Consider the following 25,342-nt stretch of genomic DNA (forward strand, 5'->3'; position numbering starts at 1 on the left):
ATGCACAGGGAGAGGAATGGCCAGCAGGAAAAATAAGGTGATAGTGCCCTTGTATAAGTCTCTGGTGAAGTCCCATGAAGAATCTTTTGTGGAATTCTGGAGACCGCACCTATGAAAAGATATAAACAGAATGGAGTAGGTCCAGAGGATGGCTACAAAACTGGTCAGCGGTCTCTGTTGAAAAGCTTATGGGGACAGACCTAAGGCTCTCAATATGTAAAGGTGGGACAGAGGGGATATGATAGAGACGTTTAAATACCTCTGTGGCATTAAGGTACAGGAGGAGAGTCTCTTTCAAATGAAAGAAATCTCTGGAACGAGAAGACATAGGATGAAGTTGAGAGGTTATAGGCTGAGGAGTAATCTAAGGAAATATTTTTTCACAGAAAGGGTGGTAGTTGCGTGGAATCACTTCCCCATGGAAGTGGTGGAGACGAAAACTCTGAATTTAAGAAAGTGTGGGACAGGCACGTGGGATCTCTTAGGAAAAGGAGGAGAGAGTGGTTGTTGTGGATGGGCCATTTGGATCTTACCTGCCGTCATGTTTCTCTGTTTCTAATAAAATCAATAACACCTGATTAAGCAAACAGTCTCAAACTGAATTCTGGCGTTTCATTGCTAGTACACCTTTCAATGTGCTCCCCAGAAGTGGGACTTGCAGTATCCCTTGTGCTATGGAGGGTTCCTGAGACCCAGAGACTGAATCACATCCTTCTCAGAAACAGCTCCTCCATCCTTGCTCTGTGACAGTCAGCAGAGGTGGAGGATTGCAGACGGAGGAACCACTGCTGTTAGTTATGGAACGGGTACAAGACATTTGGGAGATTTTATAACACACACCTTTCACATGTTTGGTTGCTTTATTATTAAACTGATAATCAATTAAAAAAAATGAATTGAAAACATAACAGTCCATCTATCTTCAGTAACCCACAGGAAAAGCTGCAAACTACCAACGACTTTCCACCAAAACAAATGCAGCAGCTACAGTCAGACTGGACTGTGTAAAATGGATTCTGGCTCTGAATCTGGGAAGGTTGCAAAGACATGAAGGCTTCTTCAGCTTGGACTGCTGCACAGTGAATGCAGCCCCCCTCCCCCTCAATCCCCTGAAAGAAAGCACTAAATGTCTCACAATAGCAGCATCTAGAGGATAGCTCAGTGGTCACTGCAAGGGGCAGCACACGCCTCACCACAGATGACAGCTCTCATGTGTTCATACTGTACTGAAGGCATAAACTACAGTCATTATGGATACAGTCAAATTGAACGTGGCTCTGCCACTCTGAAAGAGAGAAGGGCAGGGCATCAACAAGGAGCACTGAAGTCAGCAGGGAAAACGGGCACTGCTTCTGCATGGCTTCCACACTTCTCTTCAACGTGGACGTCATGACGCTGTGATTACAGACAGCTAGACACTGTCTTTGTTGTGACGTATAAGAAAGGTGGGTCTGTCTGTCTGTGTAGAGTATTACTCAAGGGGAAACTTCTTTTGGAGTCACAACACTGTGATTTTCAATCTTCCTCTCACAGGGGTACCAAGCAGATGACAAAAGCTGTCCCCCGAGTCTTTCTATTGTGGCAGTTTTGGGAGTGACAACTCGTCCTTGCTTAGGGAAACAGCAGATTTGTTCTATCCATGTGAGGTTTATTGCACACTTCAGAACTACATAAACTTCGGTATCAGTCACCTACCTGGTTTTCTACTTTTACCATCTAATCCTTGCCAAACCTGTAAGACAGATTGTGCTTCAGAAGCCATTACTATGTGGAAGAAACACGTCCCTTTATTAAGTGCCTGTTTTAAATGTTCTGCCTACATGTTGATATGTGTTTTTACCTCATGTAAGCATTGCTCTGCCTGCCCCTCTTTGCCTACACTACATCCTATATGGTTTTGGTGACCCTGCCTCCAGTAGCTGTTAATAAACCACTAGCTACTGCTTCAGGCAGGATAAATTAGGGGCAGTGAATATGGGAAGTCCAAAACATTAGAAGCCAGAATACGCCCAGAGGACTGACACAGGAAAGTGGTTAAAAATGAACTGGATTGCACATCTGCACAGAGCTGGGAATAACAAAGAGGAAGAGAGTCACCAGCCACATGTCCCTTCAAGGTAGCAATCACACATCGCTGACCGGAAGGCTTTCGTCATCCAGATCCAGTGGGAGACATGCTGGGTCCTGAGGCAAGGACCGGGCCGTGTCCTGCTCACTTACTTGACAAGTAGTCTCTGCTGGAGAACCAGACGGCATCTTAACTTGACTTGACTGAGTTTTGGCTCTAGATTGGTGAAATCCTCGCTTCTCTGAAGCCAGCGGTCGGGGATCCGGGCCCGAAACTGGGGTACAGCTGGCAACCCTGGGTGCTGGGGGCCTGCCAGGGCGGAAAGCAGAGTGAAGCTCGAAGGGAGAGCCAAAGTGCTCCTGTAAAGAGGAGTGCTGGTCAGAGACACACGCAAGTCATTAGTGGCATGTTAGTAACTCTGGGTCAGTCTTTACTCTCTGAAAGACAAAAAGTCAGAGAGGGGGGAAAAAAAGAGGCAGAGCCATCAGCTAAAAGCAGAAACAAGCAGCTCCCTGTCCCTGGCAGCGCATAAAGGCAGTGACAAGCAGCTCTCTATCCTGAGCAACAAGTGACTCCCTGTTCAGCAGTGTCACTGAGGCACAACAAGCAAATTCCTTATTGCCAACGTGGGAAGCAATAAGTGTCAGCACATGCAGGGAGTAAGCAGCACCCCCCAGCAATGCATCCCACTCAGAAGCCCCATCTCCAATGCTTCACACACGCCCTGGCACTACACATATTCCAGTCTGGGTCAGCGCTTGCAATCAGTAGCAAAACCACACCACCTGCCCACTGACTTTCCAGTCACAGCACACAAACCTGTACCAGACACTGGTAAAAGCCTCCTGCGTGTCTGCACTTTCAAAGCTTATTATGTGCTAAATGCTTGGTTGACTGCCCCCAACATTATTCCTGGATATTCAAGGCCATGTCGGAGCTTCAGACCTGAATATCCAGTTTATACGGCGACAGCTAACATATCGCAAGACAATATTCAGACCTTAACCGGCCACAGGCTGCCACATAAAGATAGGACTGTGTTTTTCGCTGTTAACCGGCTAAGTGCCGAGTCTGCCCCCAAAATAGCCGGTTTTCACTTGGGTGATAACCACTAATTTCCAGCGATGATAACCAGTTAATTGTTGCTGAAAATTAGAGGATAGTCCCAAGCAACCGATTTAACTGGTCAGCGGCTGTTTCTGGCAGGTTAAATCATTTAAAATATCGAGCAGTGTTTTGTTTTTGAGATATTAATGCTTGCAATTTTTGAAAGCTCCAGCTTAGATTCAGAATATTCTAAGGAAGTTTTTTAGCTGACAACAGGGAAGAGCAGCCGAAGGCATATTGAGAGTTGTTCGCTCTAAAGCTTTAATATTGCTGGTAATTTGTTGATTTGGGTAACAAATATCTTCACACATTACACCTAAATATCTAAGAGCTTCATTCACAATCCTTCTTTTAGGGCTTCCATTTTGCTGCATTTATACTTTCTGGCATTTAAAAGTAATTTCAAGATATTCTGCTTTTTCTGCAGATTGTGCAAAATGGATTACAATAGGAATTCATTAAATACTCAACCACTTTTGGCAAAGATTTATGGCAGCTCTTCTCTATCCTTTCTCTAGCGATTATTCCGCACGAGGCCTAACCTCTTCCTTTGGTCCCACTGGTGATACTTCCCCCTATTCTCCCCAGCATTCATCAATGCCATGTTATACAAACTTTGATATTACTGGATACAAACCATCAAGATCTGCCTTCTGCTGGGGGGAGGGGGGGCGGAACGGATGTGTGCCAAATCATGTTCCCACTGGTCTTATAACTCCTCCCCCACAAATCGTATCCAAAATTCCCAAAGACCACCCCTCCCCCAATTCTCCTGGGATCTACTGGAACAACTGCCTTTATCTGGTAGCCTGACTTCTAGTATTAAATTGCTAGGGGCCATGGCTGCCATTTTGAACCCAGGCTACATTGAAATGGGATTGCTCCCTCCACAAATACTATACCACCAGAGACACCTGGTAGGTGCCAAGGGAAGAGGGTAGGCTCTGGGGGGTAACGCGATTCTCCATAATCATGTTAAATGCATTCACTTTAACAGTAACTGCAGGGTGTTTTGATCACACATAGGCTTCACTTTACGCAAAAGTCTGCTGTAACAACCATACCATGATACGATGTGTTAAACCCAATTTCCCACAGCTTACATATTTCAATGAGCCCTGAACTCCAGTCTGCAGGTTTTCTGGATTCATACCAAAGGCAACCCCAATGGAGCACATGTGTAGGATACAAAAAGAATCCTGGGTGCTGAGCACCCCTGACATTGAACAAACTCCTTCACTGTGTCCAGGAAAGGGTCATTTCTATTCTGTTTGGCACCCCTGCTCCCAGTTGTTAATGCTTTAAAAGCCCAAACCAAATTCTTCTCATATCTGTCACAGGACTACAAGCATAACGAATACACTTAGATAAGAGGATCCATGTACCACTTCTACAAGGGGGTCTCAAATTTTTACCTTTTCTTTCATTTATAACTAACCCACGAGCAACTCTCAGGCAAAACAGTTGCAAGCGTAGTAAAAATCGTCCAGAACAACTGTCTGCCATCAACTTTCTCTCTAAATCCCGTACGTACCAGAGAGATTCTAACAGACCCAGATCTCTCAACACTGAGCAGTCTAACACTCGAGTAGACACATTCAAAATATTTAAGACTGACACAATGTCAAATGCATTATTTTAGGGGATTTTCCAGGATTCAACTCGTGACCCTGAGTACCAGAGACAATTTACAGCTGATGGCAGAAGGAATTGGCCACCTCTTGGACCAGCAAGAGGCGTGTGTAATGACTTCATAAGAGCCCAGCAGAGACCCCCAGCTCACGGTGGGCCTGCCCTGTGTTTACCAGCTGTGCTTGGTGGCTGCTCCTGCTCTCCACATCTGCACTACTCCCCCTGACTTGGGCCTTGCTGCTCCATCTAATCTGTCCCCAGGGGAGGTCCTGACAATAGCTCAAAGAAAAGAGAAACCCTTGTGTTTCTAACCACTAGTCTATTTTGGAAAAATGTTTCCAGTTTAATAGTGCAGTAATGAAACAAAACTAAGCTGTAAAAAGCTTCTCGGACAATAGTTCAGGATTCTCTCAAGCGGGTCATGCCAACTACTCTGTACTGAATGGATATCTGCTCCAACACCTTCAGGAAAAGCCATTGGTCTGATCCAGAAAGTCATTTCTTACATTAAGAATTTTCTAATTATTCATACAGTCATTCTAATACCCTACCCCCCCCCCCCCCCCACACACACACACTCCTAATGCTACTATTCTAATAAATCACTTATGATGGTCCAAATATTTAAATAGTGGGGGAAATAAATCACTACATTAATGCCCCAGCACTAAACAATCTTATAATAAAAGCTTCACATGCTGTTTGGACGATTTGTGCATGGTCCATACATAACGCTACTACTACTACTACTACTATTTAGCATTTCTATAGCGCTACAAGGCATACGCAGCGCTGTACAAACATAGAAGAAAGACAGTCCCTGCTCAAAGAGCTTACAATCTTGTATTTATGCCACGTTCCACATGAGCAACTCAACAGCTCATGACTCACCTCTCTTCATCTGGCTACTGTACCTTAATTCATAACTTTATCAAATAAAACTTCATTGTTTATTTTTTTACTTATATATATATATATATATATATATAGGAAATAACACGTTCATTATTATTTATTTATTGGGATTTATTCACCGCCTTTTTGAAGGAATTCACTCAAGGCGCTGTACAGCAAGAATAAGTCAAACATAAGCAATAGCCAATTACAGCAGTAAAAATATCCAAACAACAATACACAATATGGCACAATATGCTACAACGTCAACACAATACATAATAAAACATTTTAATAGACAGCATAGGGTGTAAAGAAAGATGGAACATGTAGATAGATAAGCCAAAGGGGACTAATTTAAAGAAAGTTGCACATGAGGTCGGAAAAGTGCTTGAAAATGATCTTAGCTAGAGTAGAAGTGGATAAACGTCCTGCAAAGCCTTTCAGAGAGTGCACTCCAGAGTGTGGGGGCTCCTCCGGAAAATGAAATTAAACACCAACAAAACAAAGGTTCATTGCTTTCTCCTCCTTCGATAGAACTGGCTATTATTTCATTAACAATTATGGGTTCTCATTTTGTACTAGACTCATTCCTGAGGGTATTAGAGATTATTTTACATAATCAATTGTCTATGAAGAATCACATTAAGCAACTTGCCAACAGTGACTTTGTCAAGCTGAGACAGTTACAGCTCATAAATATGTTCATTACACAGGAACATTTTCAAGTTACTGTCCATGCGCCGGTACTGTCTCAGCTTGATTTGTGATCGTTTCTATTCTGGCTGTTTCTAATCTTAATACAGCGTTTACAGAGTTTGTACAACGCAGCAGTATGCAATGGCCAGAGAAAGAATCGAGACTTTTGAGAGTGATACTTGATTCTGCTCTTACTTATGATTCACAGACTTAAAGTTTCTGGAAGCGTACTTTTTTTCGCATAAGGCAACTGCACTTATTGAGTTCATGTTTTTCAGGATCACATTTTGCTGTAATTGTTCTGAAGTTGGTGATATCTCATCTGGACTATTGTAATTCTTTGTATATTCGGCTGAATGCCAAACTGTTATACAAAATGCAGCTGATTGTCAATAAACAGCAGTATGCTTGAGAAAATTTGACGAAATCTCCTCTTACTACCAAAACTTCCACTGGCTTCCTCTAAAGGCTCGCATTGTTCTGATGTTTCAAGTTTTATATTGTAATACATCTATTTTAATACCCCAAACAATTCAAACAGCGTTAGCTATAGAAATGATAAGTAGTAGTAGTAGTAGATTAAACAGCTTTAAGGTGGGAGGAAAAGCCTCAAAGAACTCCAGGCAAAAACACCCTCAGAGCTATACGACTCTCCATCATTGGAAGCAAAAGCTCTCCACCTCGTCTGCAAATTATTCTTTACATTTTTAAATTATTTAAACAGCTATCTTTAAATAATTATTTCTTAAGGAAGACCATGCTTCCAGTTCAATAATATTGCATCTTAACTACTCAATCTGCTGTTAAATAAATCACAACGCACTTATCTGGCTGTCTTTTGCCATCCATCTACTACCCGGACCGATGTTGGCCAGTGTTTCACTTTTGCTGTTTCAAAGTCGAGGTTTTCTTTCAACTAGTGGACAGAGTCAAGTGGCTTTACTCTGTCAGGGTACGCTCTTTGCCAACTGACTCTGTCCACTTCAGTTGGGAAAAAAAACCCGACTCTGAAACAGCAAGAGCGAAACGCTGGCCAGCGTCGGTCCGAGTAGTATGTGGGCGGCAAAAGACAGCCAGAGAAGTGCATTATGATTTATTTAACAGTAGATTGAGTAGTTAAGATGCAATATTATTGAACTGGAAGTATGGTCTTCCTTAAGAAATAATTATTTAAAGATAGCTGTTTAAATAATTTAAAAATTTAAAGAATAATTTGCAAAAGAGGTGGAGAGGTTTTGCTGCCGATGATGGAGAGTCCTATAGCTCTGAGGGTGTTTTTGCCTGGAGCTCTTTGAGGCTTTTCCTCACACCTTAAAGCAGTTTAATCTAATGCTTAACAAGCATTGTTTTTGGTATTTAGATTCTTCTTCCTCATTCGCACTGTTTTGAATTAGTTAATACATCTATTTTACTCATTCAAACATTTCCTAATATGTACTTTTCTTCAAGATTATGTAATTACTTTCTATTGAAATTTCCAGCAATCAAGGAAATTCATCTTAAGTGCCAGTTCGAGGCATTGTTTTGGTATCGTATAAGCTCCATTTGGAACACTCTTGCCCTGCAAATTCGTTCCGAGACATATTACATGAATTTACGTAAAAAACGTTAAGGCTTTTTTGTATGATAACTTCTTACTTGTACCATTTGTATTTACTTTGCTGTAATTCCTCATATTGTTTGAGTCACTCTTCGGTTAACTGCCTTGAACATCTCATTGGGACAACTGCGGTCTACAAATTCATGATAAGATCATGTTTTACCTTTATTGAGAAGCCTCCATTACCTTTCACTGGAGGCTCGCTGTCGGTTTATCTACTTTAGTACATAAGGCATTTTATGGGTTTGTTACTGATTATTTGACAGATATCCTTATGCTGGGGAAATTGGGTTGTGAGACCAAGGTTTATTGTACTTTCCTACAACCAAAGGAATTAGATATAAATCAATCCATGTTATGGGTTTTGCTTATATTTCAGCACAATGCTGGAGTTAAGATTAACTCATAATTATTTACGTTTTCGTAAACTGCTAAAAACCCATTTGCTTAGATTACATTTATAGTTATATGTATGAGGTATCCATTTAGTAGAAAGCTGCACGGGAACAGAAATCTAACCCGCCCCCACCACAAGTAAACTTTCCATCCCCACCCCGGCCCACCTAGCCCCGTATCGTATCATACCCTGCCGCATAATCACCTTGACCCCCCCTTTCACCCAAGAAAGCCAGATTCTATAAGCACTGAAAATACTGGTAAAATTAACAAATGCATTTTTTCCATACTCTGCTATATACAAATTTTTTTTTAAATGTACATTTTCAAAAAAGCAAACATCCATGAGCATGTCCCCCTTTCTTTTCCTTCCATGAGAAGCATGTCCCTCTCTCTTCTACTCTCCATCCCATATACTACTACTACTACACATATGCTCTATTTCCCCCTTTTCCCTTCCCTCCCATGTATGTACCCCTTACCAACCTTTTTTTCCCAGCCCCTCTCCCTCCCTGCACCCATACTTCAACCACCTTTTTAAAGCCCCTCCCACCAATCCATCTATCTCCCCTCTCCTCCAGCACTGAGGTCAGGGTGCCCTCTCTGAACATACCTCAATGCACCCTGCCACTGATCCTCTCGCTGCTTCTTGTTTTAAATGGCTGCCGAGACTTCAAAAGGAAGTGTCGTGAGGCTGCCACTTGAAGTCTCAGCAGCGAGTGGATCAGTGTCAACGGGCAGGAAGACTGGAAATCTTTCCTGCCCCGAAGAGGCCACTAGACCACTAGGGTGCACTGAGGTACGTTCGGGGAGAGTGCCCTGAGGCTCGGGGTGGGGTGGGAGGGATGGAGGGTGGAGGGAGGGAAGGCTTACCTGCACTTCCACGAGAACCCCACAGGACCTGGGTCCATCCCTGCGGACCTGGAGGGGATCCCCACTAACCCTGTTTCTGTGCAGCTCTCTATTACCTAGTCTTTTTAATTATTCTAATCCACACGGATCCAGTAATGGTATGTAGCAGAATATAAATTTTTATTGTATTGTACTGTATCACATCATGTGATGTCCTTTGGAGAGGGTGCGGTTTGGGATACTCCTTGGGAGGACCTTATTGACCTTGGAGGTGTGTAGAGGGAGATCTCCTGTTCTTCAAGTACTCTGGGCCATTTCTTTAAGGGCCTTGAAGATCAGACATAGAATTTTAAATTTAGCCCTGTATTAAAGGAGGGAGATGCTTGGGGATGCCAGTGAGCGCAGGGTTGGCTGAGGACCAAGTTCTGGTTATTCAAATTTAGCCAGAAAGCACCAAATACAGGTTTTCGTTGACTTCGGTTATCGTCAGTTTCGGTTTTCATTGATTTTTTTCAGTGAAAAATTTGTCTCGGATTTCGTTGGTTGCCTCGGTTTTCGCTGCTAATTTTGTGAAAACAAAGGGCAACCCACACGTTCTCCTGCTCATTGGATTTACATTGATTCATATGGAAATAATTGCCTCGGTTTTCGTCTGTTTCGGTTTTCGTTGATTGTTTTCGGACGGATTATCAAGGAAAACCGAGGTATCACTGTACAGCATTATGTGGGTAAATTCAAGAGACCGTGCCTGCCACACCTCTATCCCAGCCCCTATTTGTCCATATCCTAATATATGGGAATATTTTTAAAGGGCAAAATGCAGCTAAATGTCTTATAAACTATCAATTGTCAAGGGACTGGCAAACAAAATGGTCCATGTGAAAGGGTTACGTAACAGCTCAAACAAACGAGGCGGCCATTTTGCAAGCACTGAGTCAAGAACAGCGCAAGCAAGTAAAAGGTAGGCAGGTGCTTATTCAAAGAGTTAAATAAATGCATTTAACACAGTATCTTTTTAAATAATATATTCAGAGGCAGTGCCCACAAAACACAGACCTTGTTGGGTTGCTATATATTGCACAAATCCTACAAGTAGCAAGTGAAGTTCTTTTTAGGACATTAATGTAGTGATCCAACCTTTCTAGCCATCATCCAAGCCTCGCTCAATACCCTTCCCACTCCACTATCACCAAGTAATTTTATGGTCCACCCAGTCCTCACCCCTAATACTACGTAGGGGATTCTGTAACCCATCTGTAAAACCATTCAGCAATGTATCAATACTGTTATGAAACTCCCTGTGGGCAGAGCGTTTACTGAACTCTGTTACACAACATCTAGTCCCTGCAACCCATCCCTCCCCAAAACACTGGGTCAGATGCAAAAAAGGTTTCCATTTGACCCTAATTCAGAACTAAAACCAGGGACCTAAGAGAAGAAATGTTACACCCAGGCAGCGCTGCACCTGACGTACAGAGAGCACGGCAGGAAGTCATGGAAGGAAACACCTACAGAAGCAGCTGATCGGCCTGGCCCACGCTGGGCCACAATGGCCCCAGAAATTGCTTTGATCCAACAGTGCATGTCCTCGGGACTGTCTGCCTGCAGAGAGAAAGGAGGCAACAGTCAATCACCTGCAGGATTTATATCACATACGCAAAACTTCAGGGGCAGCCTGCTGAACATATTACCAGTTCAGATGCTCTACTAATCGGTAAGAAGTTTTAAGCCGCTATTATCTAGCTGACTTTGTGAATTTTTTTTAATGATTCACGGAAACTCCATCCCACCAAAATGTCCACCTACCTTGCGACAGCTCTAAGTGGAGGCTTACCTGAACGTAGAATGTTCGAGAGGTCGTTACAATTTCAAAAAGATTGTCTCTCAACATGTTATCACTGCAAAAAAGACCAAACAGCCACAATCAGCACAATAACCCCACTAATCAGTGGACACGGAATACCAGTCTAGTAGTGGACATGAGGATTATTTGGTAACTTGCCTGTACCAATGAAACAGGAAAGCTTTTGAAGCAGAGCAGTCTCAAATGCTTCCCATTCCACATATAGGACCCAAGAGACGGGAGAGGCAGAGCTCCCGAGTCTGAATATGTGAATGAGATGATGGTGCACAGGAAGGGATTTAGATTTTTTTTTTTAGGAACTGGACAATACTGTGGCGAAGGTAGGACCTATTTTGGAAGGCCAGGCTCCTGGTATCAACATTTAAAAAGGAGACAGAGCAGCTTTTAAACTAGAATCTGGGAGAAAGCGGAGAGTGGAAGGTTCCACAGCGCATGGCTGATAGCAAAATAGGGAAGTTAGGACATCCTGATAGTGAGGTTGCAATAAAAGCAAAAGTAACCAGGTACATTTAAAACAAAGGGAAGACAGACTTCACAGGTAGCAAATTATCACAGTCAACTGCTGAGCAAATTAACAGAAACCAAAACCACTGTCTGAAGTGTTTGTATACCTGTATTAATCGTTCAACTTATACAATGAACTGATGGATTTGGGGTATGTTTTTGCATTGAGAATACAGTGGGGGAAATAAGTATTTGATCCCTTGCTGATTTTGTAAGTTTGCCCACTGACAAAGACATGAGCAGCCCATAATTGAAGGGTAGGTTATTGGTAACAGTGAGAGATAGCACATCACAAATTAAATCCGGAAAATCACATTGTGGAAAGTATATGAATTTATTTGCATTCTGCAGAGGGAAATAAGTATTTGATCCCCCACCAACCAGTAAGAGATCTGGCCCCTACAGACCAGGTAGATGCTCCAAATCAACTCGTTACCTGCATGACAGACAGCTGTCGGCAATGGTCACCTGTATGAAAGACACCTGTCCACAGACTCAGTGAATCAGTCAGACTCTAACCTCTACAAAATGGCCAAGAGCAAGGAGCTGTCTAAGGATGTCAGGGACAAGATCATACACCTGCACAAGGCTGGAATGGGCTACAAAACCATCAGTAAGACGCTGGGCGAGAAGGAGACAACTGTTGGTGCCATAGTAAGAAAATGGAAGAAGTACAAAATGACTGTCAATCGACAAAGATCTGGGGCTCCACGCAAAATCTCACCTCGTGGGGTATCCTTGATCATGAGGAAGGTTAGAAATCAGCCTACAACTACAAGGGGGGAACTTGTCAATGATCTCAAGGCAGCTGGGACCACTGTCACCACGAAAACCATTGGTAACACATTACGACATAACGGATTGCAATCCTGCAGTGCCCGCAAGGTCCCCCTGCTCCGGAAGGCACATGTGACGGCCCGTCTGAAGTTTGCCAGTGAACACCTGGATGATGCCGAGAGTGATTGGGAGAAGGTGCTGTGGTCAGATGAGACAAAAATTGAGCTCTATGGCATGAACTCAACTCGCCGTGTTTGGAGGAAGAGAAATGCTGCCTATGACCCAAAGAACACCGTCCCCACTGTCAAGCATGGAGGTGGAAATGTTATGTTTTGGGGGTGTTTCTCTGCTAAGGGCACAGGACTACTTCACCGCATCAATGGGAGAATGGATGGGGCCATGTACCGTACAATTCTGAGTGACAACCTCCTTCCCTCCGCCAGGGCCTTAAAAATGGGTCGTGGCTGGGTCTTCCAGCACGACAATGACCCAAAACATACAGCCAAGGCAACAAAGGAGTGGCTCAGGAAGAAGCACATTAGGGTCATGGAGTGGCCTAGCCAGTCACCAGACCTTAATCCCATTGAAAACTTATGGAGGGAGCTGAAGCTGCGAGTTGCCAAGCGACAGCCCAGAACTCTTAATGATTTAGAGATGATCTGCAAAGAGGAGTGGACCAAAATTCCTCCTGACATGTGTGCAAACCTCATCATCAACTACAGAAGACGTCTGACCGCTGTGCTTGCCAACAAGGGTTTTGCCACCAAGTATTAGGTCTTGTTTGCCAGAGGGATCAAATACTTATTTCCCTCTGCAGAATGCAAATAAATTCATATACTTTCCACAATGTGATTTTCCGGATTTAATTTGTGATGTGCTATCTCTCACTGTTACCAATAACCTACCCTTCAATTATGGGCTGCTCATGTCTTTGTCAGTGGGCAAACTTACAAAATCAGCAAGGGATCAAATACTTATTTCCCCCACTGTATATTTGTTATCCACTGAGAATTTTATATCATGCAGGATGTAAGTGCTATAAATAAAATGTTGAAAATAAATAAATACTGGAAGCATGATGGAGACCTTTAATTTTGTTGGTAAAGTATGTAGTTTTCAAGGACGCATGGAACACCGCTGAAGCACAAAATGGCGACTGGAACAACGCCGACAAGCAACGCTGTTAAAAAGAAAAGAACTTTCAGTCCCTATGGTCTCCCACTGTATTTCCATGAATCACATATTTGATGATCTCCGTTGGCTTATCATTCATAAAATTCCTCTATATTTTCAGGGTGATAAAGAAGCTCACTTGACATACTGTGAGCAATACTGGATTTTTGAGTTAAAAGCAGTGGAATCAAAAGGGCTTAATGACTACACTGAGTGGAACAGTATTTTGTAAGTTGTTCTGTGTAATAAAGTTGCATGTGTGACATCATTTCTGGGTTCTTTTCTTTTTAACAGCATTGCTTGTCAGCGTTGTTATAACAGTCACCATTTTCTGGACTCATTCAACCAGGTCACAGAGGAAGCTCTTGAAAAATTCCTGAAAGGTCTACGGCCTACAACCTGCCCTCTTGACCTTTGCCCAGCAAAGATAGTACAACACGTGAGCATAGGCCTCACTGAATGGGTGACTAAAATTGTTAACTCATCTCTTGTGGAAGGAAGGGCAGCTGAAACAACACTAAAATGAGCTGTGGTATGCCCTCTCCAGAAAAAGAGTTCCCTTGACCAGGACAAGCTGCAAAACTACCGACCAATCTGCATTCAACTCAACGACTGGCTTATTAAAATTAATTGGCTAGACCCAGGTCAATCTAGGCTTCAGACCTGGGTATATAACAGATACAATTCTTGTGTCCCTTCTTGATGTTCTGCACAGAACTGTGACGGGGATCTGCCGTGATACCAGTGTTGCTCGATTTCTCGGCAGCCTTCGACACTGTGGATCATAATATACATGGAGGGGCATAATCGAAAGGGATGCCCAAGTTTTCCTGAGGATGTCCTCGCAGGACGTCCCCAGACAGGGGCGGGGAAACCCGTATTATTGAAACAAGATGGACACCCATCTTTCGTTTCGATAATATGGTTGGGGACGCCCAAATCGCGAAATTTAGTTTATCCTTAGAGATGGTCATCCCCGATTTTCGACAATAATGGAAACCGAGGACGACCATCTCAGAAACAACCAAATCCAAGCCATTTGGTCATGGGAGGAGCTAGCATTCGTAGTGCACTGGTCCCCCCAACCGGGCACCCTAGGGGGCACTGCAGTAGACTTCAGAAAAAGCTCCCAGGTGCATAGCTCCCTTACCTTGTGTGCTGAGCCCCCCAACCTCCCCCCCCCCCCACCCAAAACCCACTCTCCAGAACTGTACACCACTACCATAGCCCTTAGGGGTGAAGGGGGGGGCACATACATGTGGGTACAGTGGGTTTCTGGTGGGTTTTGGAGGGCTCACATTTACCACCACAAGTGTAACAGGTAGGGGGGGATGGGCCTGGGTCTGCCTGCCTGAAGTGCACTGCAGTACCCACTAAAAACTGCTACAGGGACCTGCATAGTGCTGTGATGGAGCTGGGTATGACATTTGAGACTGGCATAGAGGCTGGAAAAATATTTTTTAAACATTTTTTTGAGGGTGGGAGGGGGTTAGTGACCACTGGGGGAGTAAGGGGAGGTCATCCCCAATTCCCTCCGGTGGTCATCTGGTCATTTAGGGCACACTTTTGTGGCTTGGTCGTTAAAAAAAAAAAAAAAAAGGACCAAGTAAAGTCGTCCAAGTGTTCGTCAGGGACGCCCTTCTTTTTTCCATTATCAGTCGAGCACGCCCCAGTCCCGCCTTCGCTACGCTTCTGACGTGTCCCTGTGAACTTAGGTCGTCCCCGTGACGGAAAGCAGTTGAGGATGCCCAAAATCGGCTTTCGATTATGCCGATTTGGGCGACCCTGTGAGAAGGATGCCCATCTTGCGATTTGTGCAATTAAACTCTGGAATTTGTTGCCAGAGAATGTGGTAAAAGCAGTTAGCTTAGCAGGGTTTTAAAAAGGCTTGGATAATTTCCTACAAGAAAAGTCCATAAGCCATTGTTAGGATGGACTTGGGAAAATCTACTGCTTATTTCTAGGAGAAGCCGCAAAAAAATCTGTTTTACTGTTCTGAGATTTTGCCAGGTACTTGTGACCTGGATTGGCCACTGCTGAAAACGGGATATTGGGCTTCATAGAACTTCAGTCTGTCCCTGTATGGCAACACTTATGGTTCTGTTTTGTCCATATTTAAGCAAATTACAGCTGTTGAACTGGGTATCAATTCTTTGAAGGGTTCATTTCAAAATGTTGTTATTTGGTTTATAGAGTTTTGAATAAGGAGGCACCTTCAGTTTTTGTATTTTTTATTTCATCCTTACTGCTCACTTTGTGTGCTGCAGTCAGCGGAGAATCATATATTGTCTGTCCTCTCATTTCATGAAGCGAGAATTAGCTCTAGGGCTTCTATTTTTTTTTTTTTAATAGCAGGTGCCCCTGGAGTTGCATATACAGTCTTCTTATTTCAGTTTTAAGAAACATCTTAAGGATTATTTAAGAGCCGGTGGTGGGAGGTAGGGATAGTGCTGGGCAGAGTTATACGGTCTGTGCCAGAGCCGGTGGTTGGGAGGCGGGGATAGTGCTGGGCTGAGTTATACGGTCTGTGCCAGAGCCGGTGGTGGGAGGCGGGACTGGTGGTTGGGAGGCAGGGATAGTGCTGGGCAGACTTATACGGTCTGTGCCAGAGCTGGTGGTGGGAGGCGGGACTGATGGTTGGGAGGCAGGGATAGTGCTGGGCAGAGTTATACGGTCTGTGCCAGAGCCGGTGGTTGGGAGGCGGGACTGGTGGTTGGGAGGCGGGGATAGTGCTGGGCAGACTTATACGGTCTGTGCCAGAGCTGGTGGTGGGAGGCGGGACTGGTGGTTGGGAGGCAGGGATAGTGCTGGGCAGAGTTATACGGTCTGTGCCAGAGCTGGTGGTGGGAGGCGGGGATAGTGCTGGGCTGACTTATACGGTCTGTGCCAGAGCCGGTGGTGGGAGGAGGGAATGGAGGTTGGGAGGCAGGGATAGTGCTGGGCTGACTTATACAGTCTGTGCCAGAGCCGGTGGTGGGAGGTGGGACTGGTGGTTGGGAGGCAGGGATAGTGCTGGGCAGAGTTATACGGTCTGTGCCAGAGCCGGTGGTTGGGAGGAGAGACTGGTGGTTGGGAGGCGGGGATAGTGCTGGGCAGACTTATACGGTCTGTGCCAGAGCTGGTGGTGGGAGGCGAGACTGGTGGTTGGGAGGCGGGGATAGTGCTGGGCAGAGTTATACGGTCTGTGCCAGAGCCGGTGGTGGGAGGCGTGACTGGAGGTTGGGAACCAGGGATAGTGCTGGGCTGATTTATACGGTCTGTGCCAGAGCCGGTGGTGGGCAGCGGGGACAGTGCTGGGCAGAGTTATACGGTCTGTGCCAGAGCCGGTGGTTGGGAGGCGGGACTGGAGGTTGGGAGGCAGGGATAGTGCTGGGCAGACTTATACGGTCTGTGCCAGAGCCGGTGGTGGGAGGCGGGGATAGTGCTGGGCAGACTTATACGGTCTGTGCCCTGAAGAGCATAGGTACAGGTCAAAGTAGGGTATACACAAAAAGTAGCACACATGAGTTGTCTTGTTAGGCAGACTGGATGGACTGTGCAGGTCTTTTTTCCTGCCGTCATCTACTCTATGTATATATGTATATATGTATATATGTTACTATATATTTGAGTGCAGGGGTTAAGCTGTTAGATGGTGAGAGCTGATGCAGTTTTATTGCTGGTTGTTTTAAGTGGAGTTTTGTTTTATGTTGCTTGAGTGAATTATGTACGTTTTTTTTGTCCCCTGCTCAGAATGGTAGATAATGCGGAGTTCAAGTTTGTAAAATAAATGAAGTATTTAGGAAAAGTTTTATAACTTTTTGCCTCTTTTGGAAAGTTTCTTTTCAAATTCTCTATTTTGCTTTGTATCTAAGATGCCTGTGCTTATGCTTTTTTTCCTATCTTCTTCATTTGAATCTACTTGTCCTTTTAGCTATAGTAGCTCTTCCACCTAGCTGTTTTTTTAAACCATGCTGGCAATTGTTTGGCCTTCCTTCCCCTTTAACATATGAAATACATCTGGTCTGAGCCACCTTTTAAACACTGACCACACACAAGCTCAGCACGCTTCAAACTTTTCCAACAAGATGTACTTCTTATATCTCACTGACCTCAGCAGCCACTCTTTTCACATGGGCTATAAGCTCACGGCTCGCCTGCCTCTTCATTGGTAGGCTCTATGTAATCCCTCTCTTTATTACTCACATATTCAGTTATATGTTAAAACTTATTCAGCTACTTAGCTTTGTGATAGATCCCCAGATCCGCTGCCTACACGGACCATGTTTTGCAGGGTATTAAGCCCAAGCTGCAGATCTATTTACTCCATGCCAACCAGTATCCTTACACTGAATTCCCTTTTGAAAGTTAAAAATGACGCAAGAACAGCTGTACTGGGTCAGACCAAAGATTCAGTATCCTGCTTCTAACAGTGGCCGATCCAGGTCACAAGTATCTGGCAAAATCCCCCAAAGTAGCAAGATTCCATCCTACCTACCTCCCAGGGATACACAGTGGCTTCTCTCCTAGGTCCACTTTAACAGTTTATGGACTTTACACCCAGGAATTAGTCCAAACCTTTTTTTAAACCCAGCAACATTACCACATCCTCTGGCAACTAATTTCAGAGCTTAATTGTGGAAAAAATATTGTCTATTTGTTCTAAAAGTATTACTATGTACCTTCATGGTGTATCCAATAGTCTTTACATAAGTACATAAGTAATGCCACACTGGGAAAAGACCAAGGGTCCATCGAGCCCAGCATCCTGTCCACGACAGCGGCCAATCCAGGCCAAGGGCACCTGGCAAGCTTCCCAAACGTACAAACATTCTGTACATGTTATTCCTGGAATTTTGGATTTTTCCAAGTCCGTTTAGTAGACAAGGTTTATGGACTTGACCTTTAGGAATCCGTCCAACCCCTTTTTAAGCTCTGCTAAGCTAACCGCCTTCACCACTTTCTCCGGCAACGAATTCCAGAGTTTAATTACACGTTGGGTGAAGAAAAATTTTCTCCGATTTGTTTTAAATTTACTACACTGTAGTTTCATCGCATGCCCCCTAGTCCTAGTATTTTTGGAAAGCGTGAACAGACGCTTCACATCCACCTGTTCCACTCCACTCATTATTTTATATACCTCTATCATGTCTCCCCTCAGCCGTCTCTTCTCCAAGCTGTATAGCCCTAGCCTCCTTAGTCTTTCTTCATAGGGAAGTCGTCCCATCCCCGTTATCATTTTAGTCGCCCTTCGCTGCACCTTTTCCAATTCTACTATATCTTTCTAGAGATGTGGCGACCAGAATTGAACACAATACTCAAGGTGCGGTCGCACCATGGAGCGATACAACGGCATTATAACATCCTCACACCTGTTTTCCATACCTTTCCTAATAATACCCAACATTCTATTTGCTTTCTTAGCCGCAGCAGCACACTGAGCAGAAGGTTTCAGTGTGTTATCGACGACGACACCCAGATCCCTTTCTTGGTCCGTAACTCCTAACGTGGAACCTTGCATGACGTAGCTATAATTCGGGTTCTTTTTTCCCACATGCATCACCTTGCACTTGCTCACATTAAACGTCATCTGCCATTTAGCCGCCCAGTCTCCCAGTCTCGTAAGGTCCTCTTGTAATTTTTCACAATCCTGTCGCGATTTAACGACTTTGAATAACTTTGTGTCATCAGCAAATTTAATTACCTCGCTAGTTACTCCCATCTCTAAATCATTTATAAATATATTAAAAAGCAGCGGTCCTAGCACAGACCCCTGAGGAACCCCACTAACTACCCTTCTCCATTGTGAATACTGCCCATTTAACCCCACTCTCTGTTTCCTATCCTTCAACCTTTTAGAAGAGTAAATAATTGATTCACTTTTCACACTTCATTTTTGATATACTGCAAAATCAGTATCTAAGCATTTTACAATTATAAATGCACGAGGGGGGGGGGGGGGGGGAAACACAAGAAAAAAAGAAGACCATAGTAGAAATCAAAGGCCTAAATCACCCAATCTATCCTACTCAGGATTTCTGTACGTCTATCATATCCTCTCCCTGCTCTGCCTCTTCTCCGAGCTAGTGACGTACTTTTCCTTAGTGTCTTCTCTCCAGTTACGTCATATTTGACTGTGTTTTGATCAGTGTCGAAATTTAATTGGAAGCTTGTGTAACTGGTACAATAAAAGGGAGGTGTGTTCTCGCCTGTTCGCTTTACAAAGAAAGCGTGCAGCACAGTTCTGGAGCGTTTGGACTCTTTTTAACTGGGATTTGGTAAACTGGCATAGATCACAGTAATCCACGCGGGACACAAACAGTGCATATAAGGCAGTATATGTATATATAGAAAACCACCAGCTTCAGGGTAAACTGCAATTGATCTGAAGAAGGTGATCTTGCCTTTGAAAGCTAACCAAAAAAATGTATAACTTAGTCCAATAAAAAAGGTATCATCTCGCTTTCTTTTCTTTCTATTTATCACCTTTAAAAGTGGACTGACATGGTTACACCACTTTATTAAAAACAAAACTTCAAACAATAAGGAGGAATTGACTACCATATGCGGGAACACCAGGCCCTCCCGTTCTCACCTCTGCTTACACTCCTGCACTTTATGAACATCTTTCAGAGGAATTATCCTAAGCGGATCTTTGTCCTGGAAAATAAACACACAGAAAAAGAAATGTACAACGTAGCACAGTGCTTCTCTGCAATTCCATTAGTTTGGAGGGTGCTGGCATACTTTAACTACTGCCTTCAGGATTCCTGCAGCAACTCAGGGACACATTCCATACCAGTTCCTGAAATCATGCATAAAGGCGGTTTCTTTGAAAAAATACAATGCATATTACGCATAAATCTTCCTTTGTGGCTGAAAATGTTATTCTGCTCTTTTGGGAGACTGGGGGAATCAGGGTTGGGAAGTGGAAAGGGAGGATGGGAACAGAACAAACAGGAAGAGAGAAGAGACGAGGGGGAAAGAAAATAAAGCAAGGCAGGTTCTGGGATCTTATGGGAGGAGTGAGAACATTTGGAAAGAGGAACGGGAGGTGTCCCTGCCTCAGCTCTGTGGGGCTAACCCAATTACCTTACCCCAGGTAGAGGGCAGGCAATGAGGGAACGTACAAATAAGGTAAGGTAGCACTCTTGATTTTTGATCAGGTCACAAACATTCCTCTAACTTTAGACCCAAGCTCTTAGAGCCCAAACTGAAAAGAACAGGACATAAGGCTCAGATATTATAAAAATACAAAAGCTAATTTATTATATTTGGCAGCAGTAGGAACAGTTTAAATCAGACACATAGCACTTATGCTAAGTCACCCAAAATGATGGTAAGGCAATGAGTATTTACGTACCTGTCAAGGCAAGATGACGATCACGCTATACCCTAGTCCTGAACTGATTAGGACTGTAGAAAACCATGCAGAAAACTGAGGGGGGGGGGGGGGCTCAGACCTGGCAGTCTATTTCTCACACAGTAAATAACAGCCTCTTTACCGTGCATTTTAACATGCTGTGCTCCGATATCTACCACACGAGAATAAATAGCACAAAAAAACCCTTTCTACATCCTGGGGCCTTTAACAAGTGCCAAGACCGCTGGTTAACTGCACTTCTGTCACAGTACCTTTCTGCATTGGCCCATTAGCGCTATAAGGCTCGAAAGAGGCTGTATATCAACTTAATAAATAAGGGGTTGGATATTTCCAGCTAATGGAAAAATAAAAGTAAGAGAGTTCTTTCCTGTGATATGGATTGGCAACAAACCTTTTGACAGGCAGTCTGCCTTAAATTATCACAAATATTTACAGTAAAATTATGACCAGGAAAATAAATGTGCTTCTTGAATGTCAAAAAGCCAAATGGGGTTCACACTCTCCACAAAAGCAAAACGCAGCAGTAATGGGGTGGAAAGGACCCAATATCAAGTAATCAGTCACCACACCAGGGTAAGATGCTCCAAAAGAAACCTGGAGAATATACATATGTTGAAAGTTTGCTTTTGAACACTGTTAAGAGAATATCCTAAGAAAAGCTCAGGACTATATCACATTTGTGAAGGAGTCAGTAGTAACTACAAGACCTCTAGAAAAAAAACCCCCACAAAGTTGGGGCATCTATACTGGGGAAGCAGCTTAGCCTGCCCAGTAGAAAATGGATTCTGCCAATTCGTAGCTTAAGACTCGGTTTGTTCTAGATGACTGTAGGATTTTAGGTTTATTAACAGCATCTTATCAAAAAAGTGTCCCTGGGAACAAAACTGCACTTTGGAAAAGTTACTCCCCTATTCCTTTTGCTCCACAAGCTCAACCTGCATTTAGCACACATGGCAAACCGATAAAGCAGGCGAAAAGCAAACTGAAGACGTTTCGGATAACAAACTCTAATTAGACCTTCAGGCAAAAGTACTGGACCCAGGACAGAATATGCCACCACTTTTGGGCGTAGGAAGACGATGTTTTCATAGCATTTGTTTGCCTTCCTCAAATCTTCATGAAAACAGCCCCTCCCCATGGAGGAATCCCACCACCTTAAAATCATGAAACAGGTCACCAGCTGGACCTGATTTCCTTTGCTGATAACGCCCAAAAGGTTCAGCAAAATATTAAGATAGCAGATATTATTTGAAAGAGTTCTTTGTGATCTGACCCTTACGGTTGTTCTTTTCAAAATCCCAAATGACAAGTTATATTTCCAGAGGTAAAACTGATTCTTCTAGGTTCTGGGAAGAGGTGTCAACACAAGGCACTTTTGAAAGATGAGAATACCTTCCTTAAAGGCTGGTCTCAACTTAGTACATCTTAGGAAGTACTGCCCCTCTGTCACCAAAGAAGAGGTGGTTAAGACAAAGTGATAAACGCTAGAAACTATTAGAACTGTTCCTGCAGAAAAATAAAGTCACCTAAAACTATCCTGGAGGGAAAAATATGAGATTACAAGAAGCCATTAAAAATGCAAGGAAAGATTATTATTCAAAGATAATAGGGAGAGACCAACATAACCAGTGGGGTGCTGGGAAATTTTTAACAACAGATTGACTATGCCCTCTCTCTGGGCATAGCCAGCCTGTAATTTGGGGGGGGCCAAAGGTGGACTAAGGAAGCAACACATTCCTCTCTCTCCCCATGCAGGCATGCCGGCAGGGATGCTGAGCCCCATCAGCCAAATAAATGGAGTAATGCCACTTCCCGCTGCTCATTTCTGGATCTGAGCAGTATGTCAGGAATTCTCATGCATACTTGGAAAGAAGTCCTGGCATGCTGTTCAGAGACAGAAACAAGCAGCGAAGAGCAGTGGCATTCCTATTATTTGGCTGGCGGGGCTCGGTATTCCTGCCAGCAAAGGTAAAGGAGTTCAGAGACGCCAAGGGTGGCCCATCTCAAAGCTGCTATTCTGGAGATTGAAGGCCAACGAGTGAGGTTTTTCTTGTGGGCTCCAGCCATGTCTAAAACCAGTTCTGGCAGACGTACGTTCAAAAACATAATACATCCAAAACTTAAATTATTATCTTCTCATTTCCATCTTCCAAAATTCCAGACAGCAGATGTACAGATCAGCAGGACCCAAAGCACTCCAACACAAGTAAAGTCAGAAACAGAGTTTACACCTAATTATTCTACCACTCTTAGGATTCACCTTTGGGTTTAAAAAGTATGTAAGGACTGGATAAAGAAATTAAAACAAAGTTTAAAGCAAATGCCCTTAATATGTAATTATTGGTAGCAATAATGAAACAATGATAGAATATTCACATAGCAAGCGGCCTGAGCCAACAGATTTATTTTCCATTGAACATAATTAACTTTGTATGAACTTGGCAGCTAATAGTGTGCTGAACTGAACAGTGTCCGTGCTAGGACCGCTGCTTTTTAATATATTTATAAATGATTTAGAGATGGGAGTAACTAGCGAGGTAATTAAATTTGCTGATGACACAAAGTTATTCAAAGTCATTAAATCGCGACAGGATTGTGAAAAATTACAAGAGGACCTTACGAGACTGGGAGACTGGGCGGCTAAATGGCAGATGATGTTTAATGTGAGCAAGTGCAAGGTGATGCATGTGGGAAAAAAGAACCCGAATTATAGCTACGTCATGCAAGGTTCCACGTTAGGAGTTACGGACCAAGAAAGGGATCTGGATGTCGTCGTCGATAACACACTGAACCCTTCTGCTCAGTGTGCTGCTGCGGCTAAGAAAGCGAATAGAATGTTGGGTATTATTAGGAAAGGTATGGAAAACAGGTGTGAGGATGTTATAATGCCTTTGTATCACTCCATGGTGCGACCGCACCTTGAGTACTGTGTTCAATTCTGGTCGCCACATCTCAAGAAAGATATAGTAGAATTGGAAAAGGTGCAGCGAAGGGCGACTAAAATGATAGCGGGGATGGGACGACTTCCCTATGAAGAAAGACTAAGGAGGCTAGGGCTATACAGCTTGAAGAGACGGCTGAGGGGAGACATGATAGAGGTATATAAAATAATGAGTGGAGTGGAACAGGTGGATGTGAAGCGTCTGTTCACACATTCCAAAAATACTAGGACTAGGGGGCATGCGATGAAACTACAGTGTAGTAAATTTAAAACAAATCGGAGAAAATGTTTCTTCACCTAACGTGTAATTAAACTCTGGAATTCGTTGCCGGAGAAAGTGGTGAAGGCGGTTAGCTTAGCAGAGTTTAAAAAGGGGTTGGACGGTTTCCTAAAGGACAAGTCCATAAACTGCTACTAAACGGACTTGGAAAAATCCAAAATTCCAGGAATAACAAGTATAGAATGTTTGTACGTTTGGGAAGCTTGCCAGGTGCCCTTGGCCTGGATTGGCCGCTGTCGTGGACAGGATGCTGGGCTCGATGGACCCTTGGTCTTTCTTCAGTATGGCATTACTTATGTACTTATGTACTTATTTAGACTGACTCTGGACAGAACGTCTGCATGAGAAAAGCCCTTCACTCATTATTCAATACCCGTCTTTGAAATAGCAGTAATAAAAAAGGCAAGTGCATTTTTTTATAATATACCACTAATTCAGTAATCACTTGGAGTTTGCTAGAGAATACAAAAACTGGAAGCTCCGTTGGTTGTACACAGTATTGAAACAACACACACTTATTGGGACTATAAATGTTTCATAATTGATCATGTTCCAGCAGGCATAATAGGAGGAAATAGGGATCGTAGACTAGTCCAGCGTGAACAACGCTGGATTAATAGGCTTGACACATTAAAACCTAAAGGTTTAAATAGCCGAATAGAGTGGAAAGCCTTTCTATGAAGGGTAAAGGATTGGGAGTCAGTCCCTTTACATTTTTGAGGCGGCTTGAATGGAGCAGCTTGAGGGCGTCCGCTGGCAACAGTATCACAAAAGTGGTGATAGGGAAGAAGCTGGAAACTACAGGCCGGTAACCCTCACTTCGGTTATTGGAAAAGTAATGGAAGCAATGCTGAAGGAAAGGATAGTGAATTTCCTGGAAGCCAATAAGTTGCAAGATCCGAGACAACATGGTTTTACCAAAGGGAAATCGTGCCAAACAAATCTCATTCAATTCTTTGATTGGGTGACAGAAGAATTGAATCAGAGACGAGCTATAGATGTAATCTACTTAGATTTCAGCAAAGCTTTTGACGCGGTTCCCCACAGGAGGCTCTTAAATAAACTGGATGGGCTGAGGATAGGACCCGAAGTGGTGAACTGGATTAGGAACTGGTTGACGGACAGACACCAGAGGATGGTGATTAATGGAATTCACTCGGAAGAGGGAAAGGTGAGTAGTGGAGTGCCTCAG

General features: G+C 43.6%; 1 protein-coding gene across 4 annotated transcripts in view; it reads right to left on the bottom strand.

Annotated features, from left to right (window-relative positions):
* Nucleotides 1–1,892: 1,892 nt before the first annotated feature.
* The window catches only part of PLEKHA1 (pleckstrin homology domain containing A1), a 96,564-nt gene continuing 73,114 nt past the window's right edge, over nt 1,893–25,342 (bottom strand). The window contains exons 9-12 of one of the 4 annotated variants that reach the window (XM_030202582.1): nt 20,141–20,205; nt 11,083–11,146; nt 10,761–10,850; nt 1,893–2,427 (exon numbers count right to left, since the gene is read on the bottom strand). In XM_030202582.1, the coding sequence (XP_030058442.1) occupies nt 2,125–2,427; nt 10,761–10,850; nt 11,083–11,146; nt 20,141–20,205 (522 nt within the window). In that variant the 3' untranslated portion in view covers nt 1,893–2,124. Of the gene's footprint in view, nt 2,443–10,722; nt 10,851–11,082; nt 11,147–20,140; nt 20,206–25,342 lie in introns of all 4 variants that reach the window. The other 3 variants (XM_030202581.1, XM_030202585.1, XM_030202584.1) reach the window with 3 other exon arrangements.

The sequence above is a fragment of the Microcaecilia unicolor genome, chromosome 5, assembly GCF_901765095.1.
Source record: "Microcaecilia unicolor chromosome 5, aMicUni1.1, whole genome shotgun sequence".
NCBI lineage: Eukaryota > Metazoa > Chordata > Amphibia > Gymnophiona > Siphonopidae > Microcaecilia > Microcaecilia unicolor.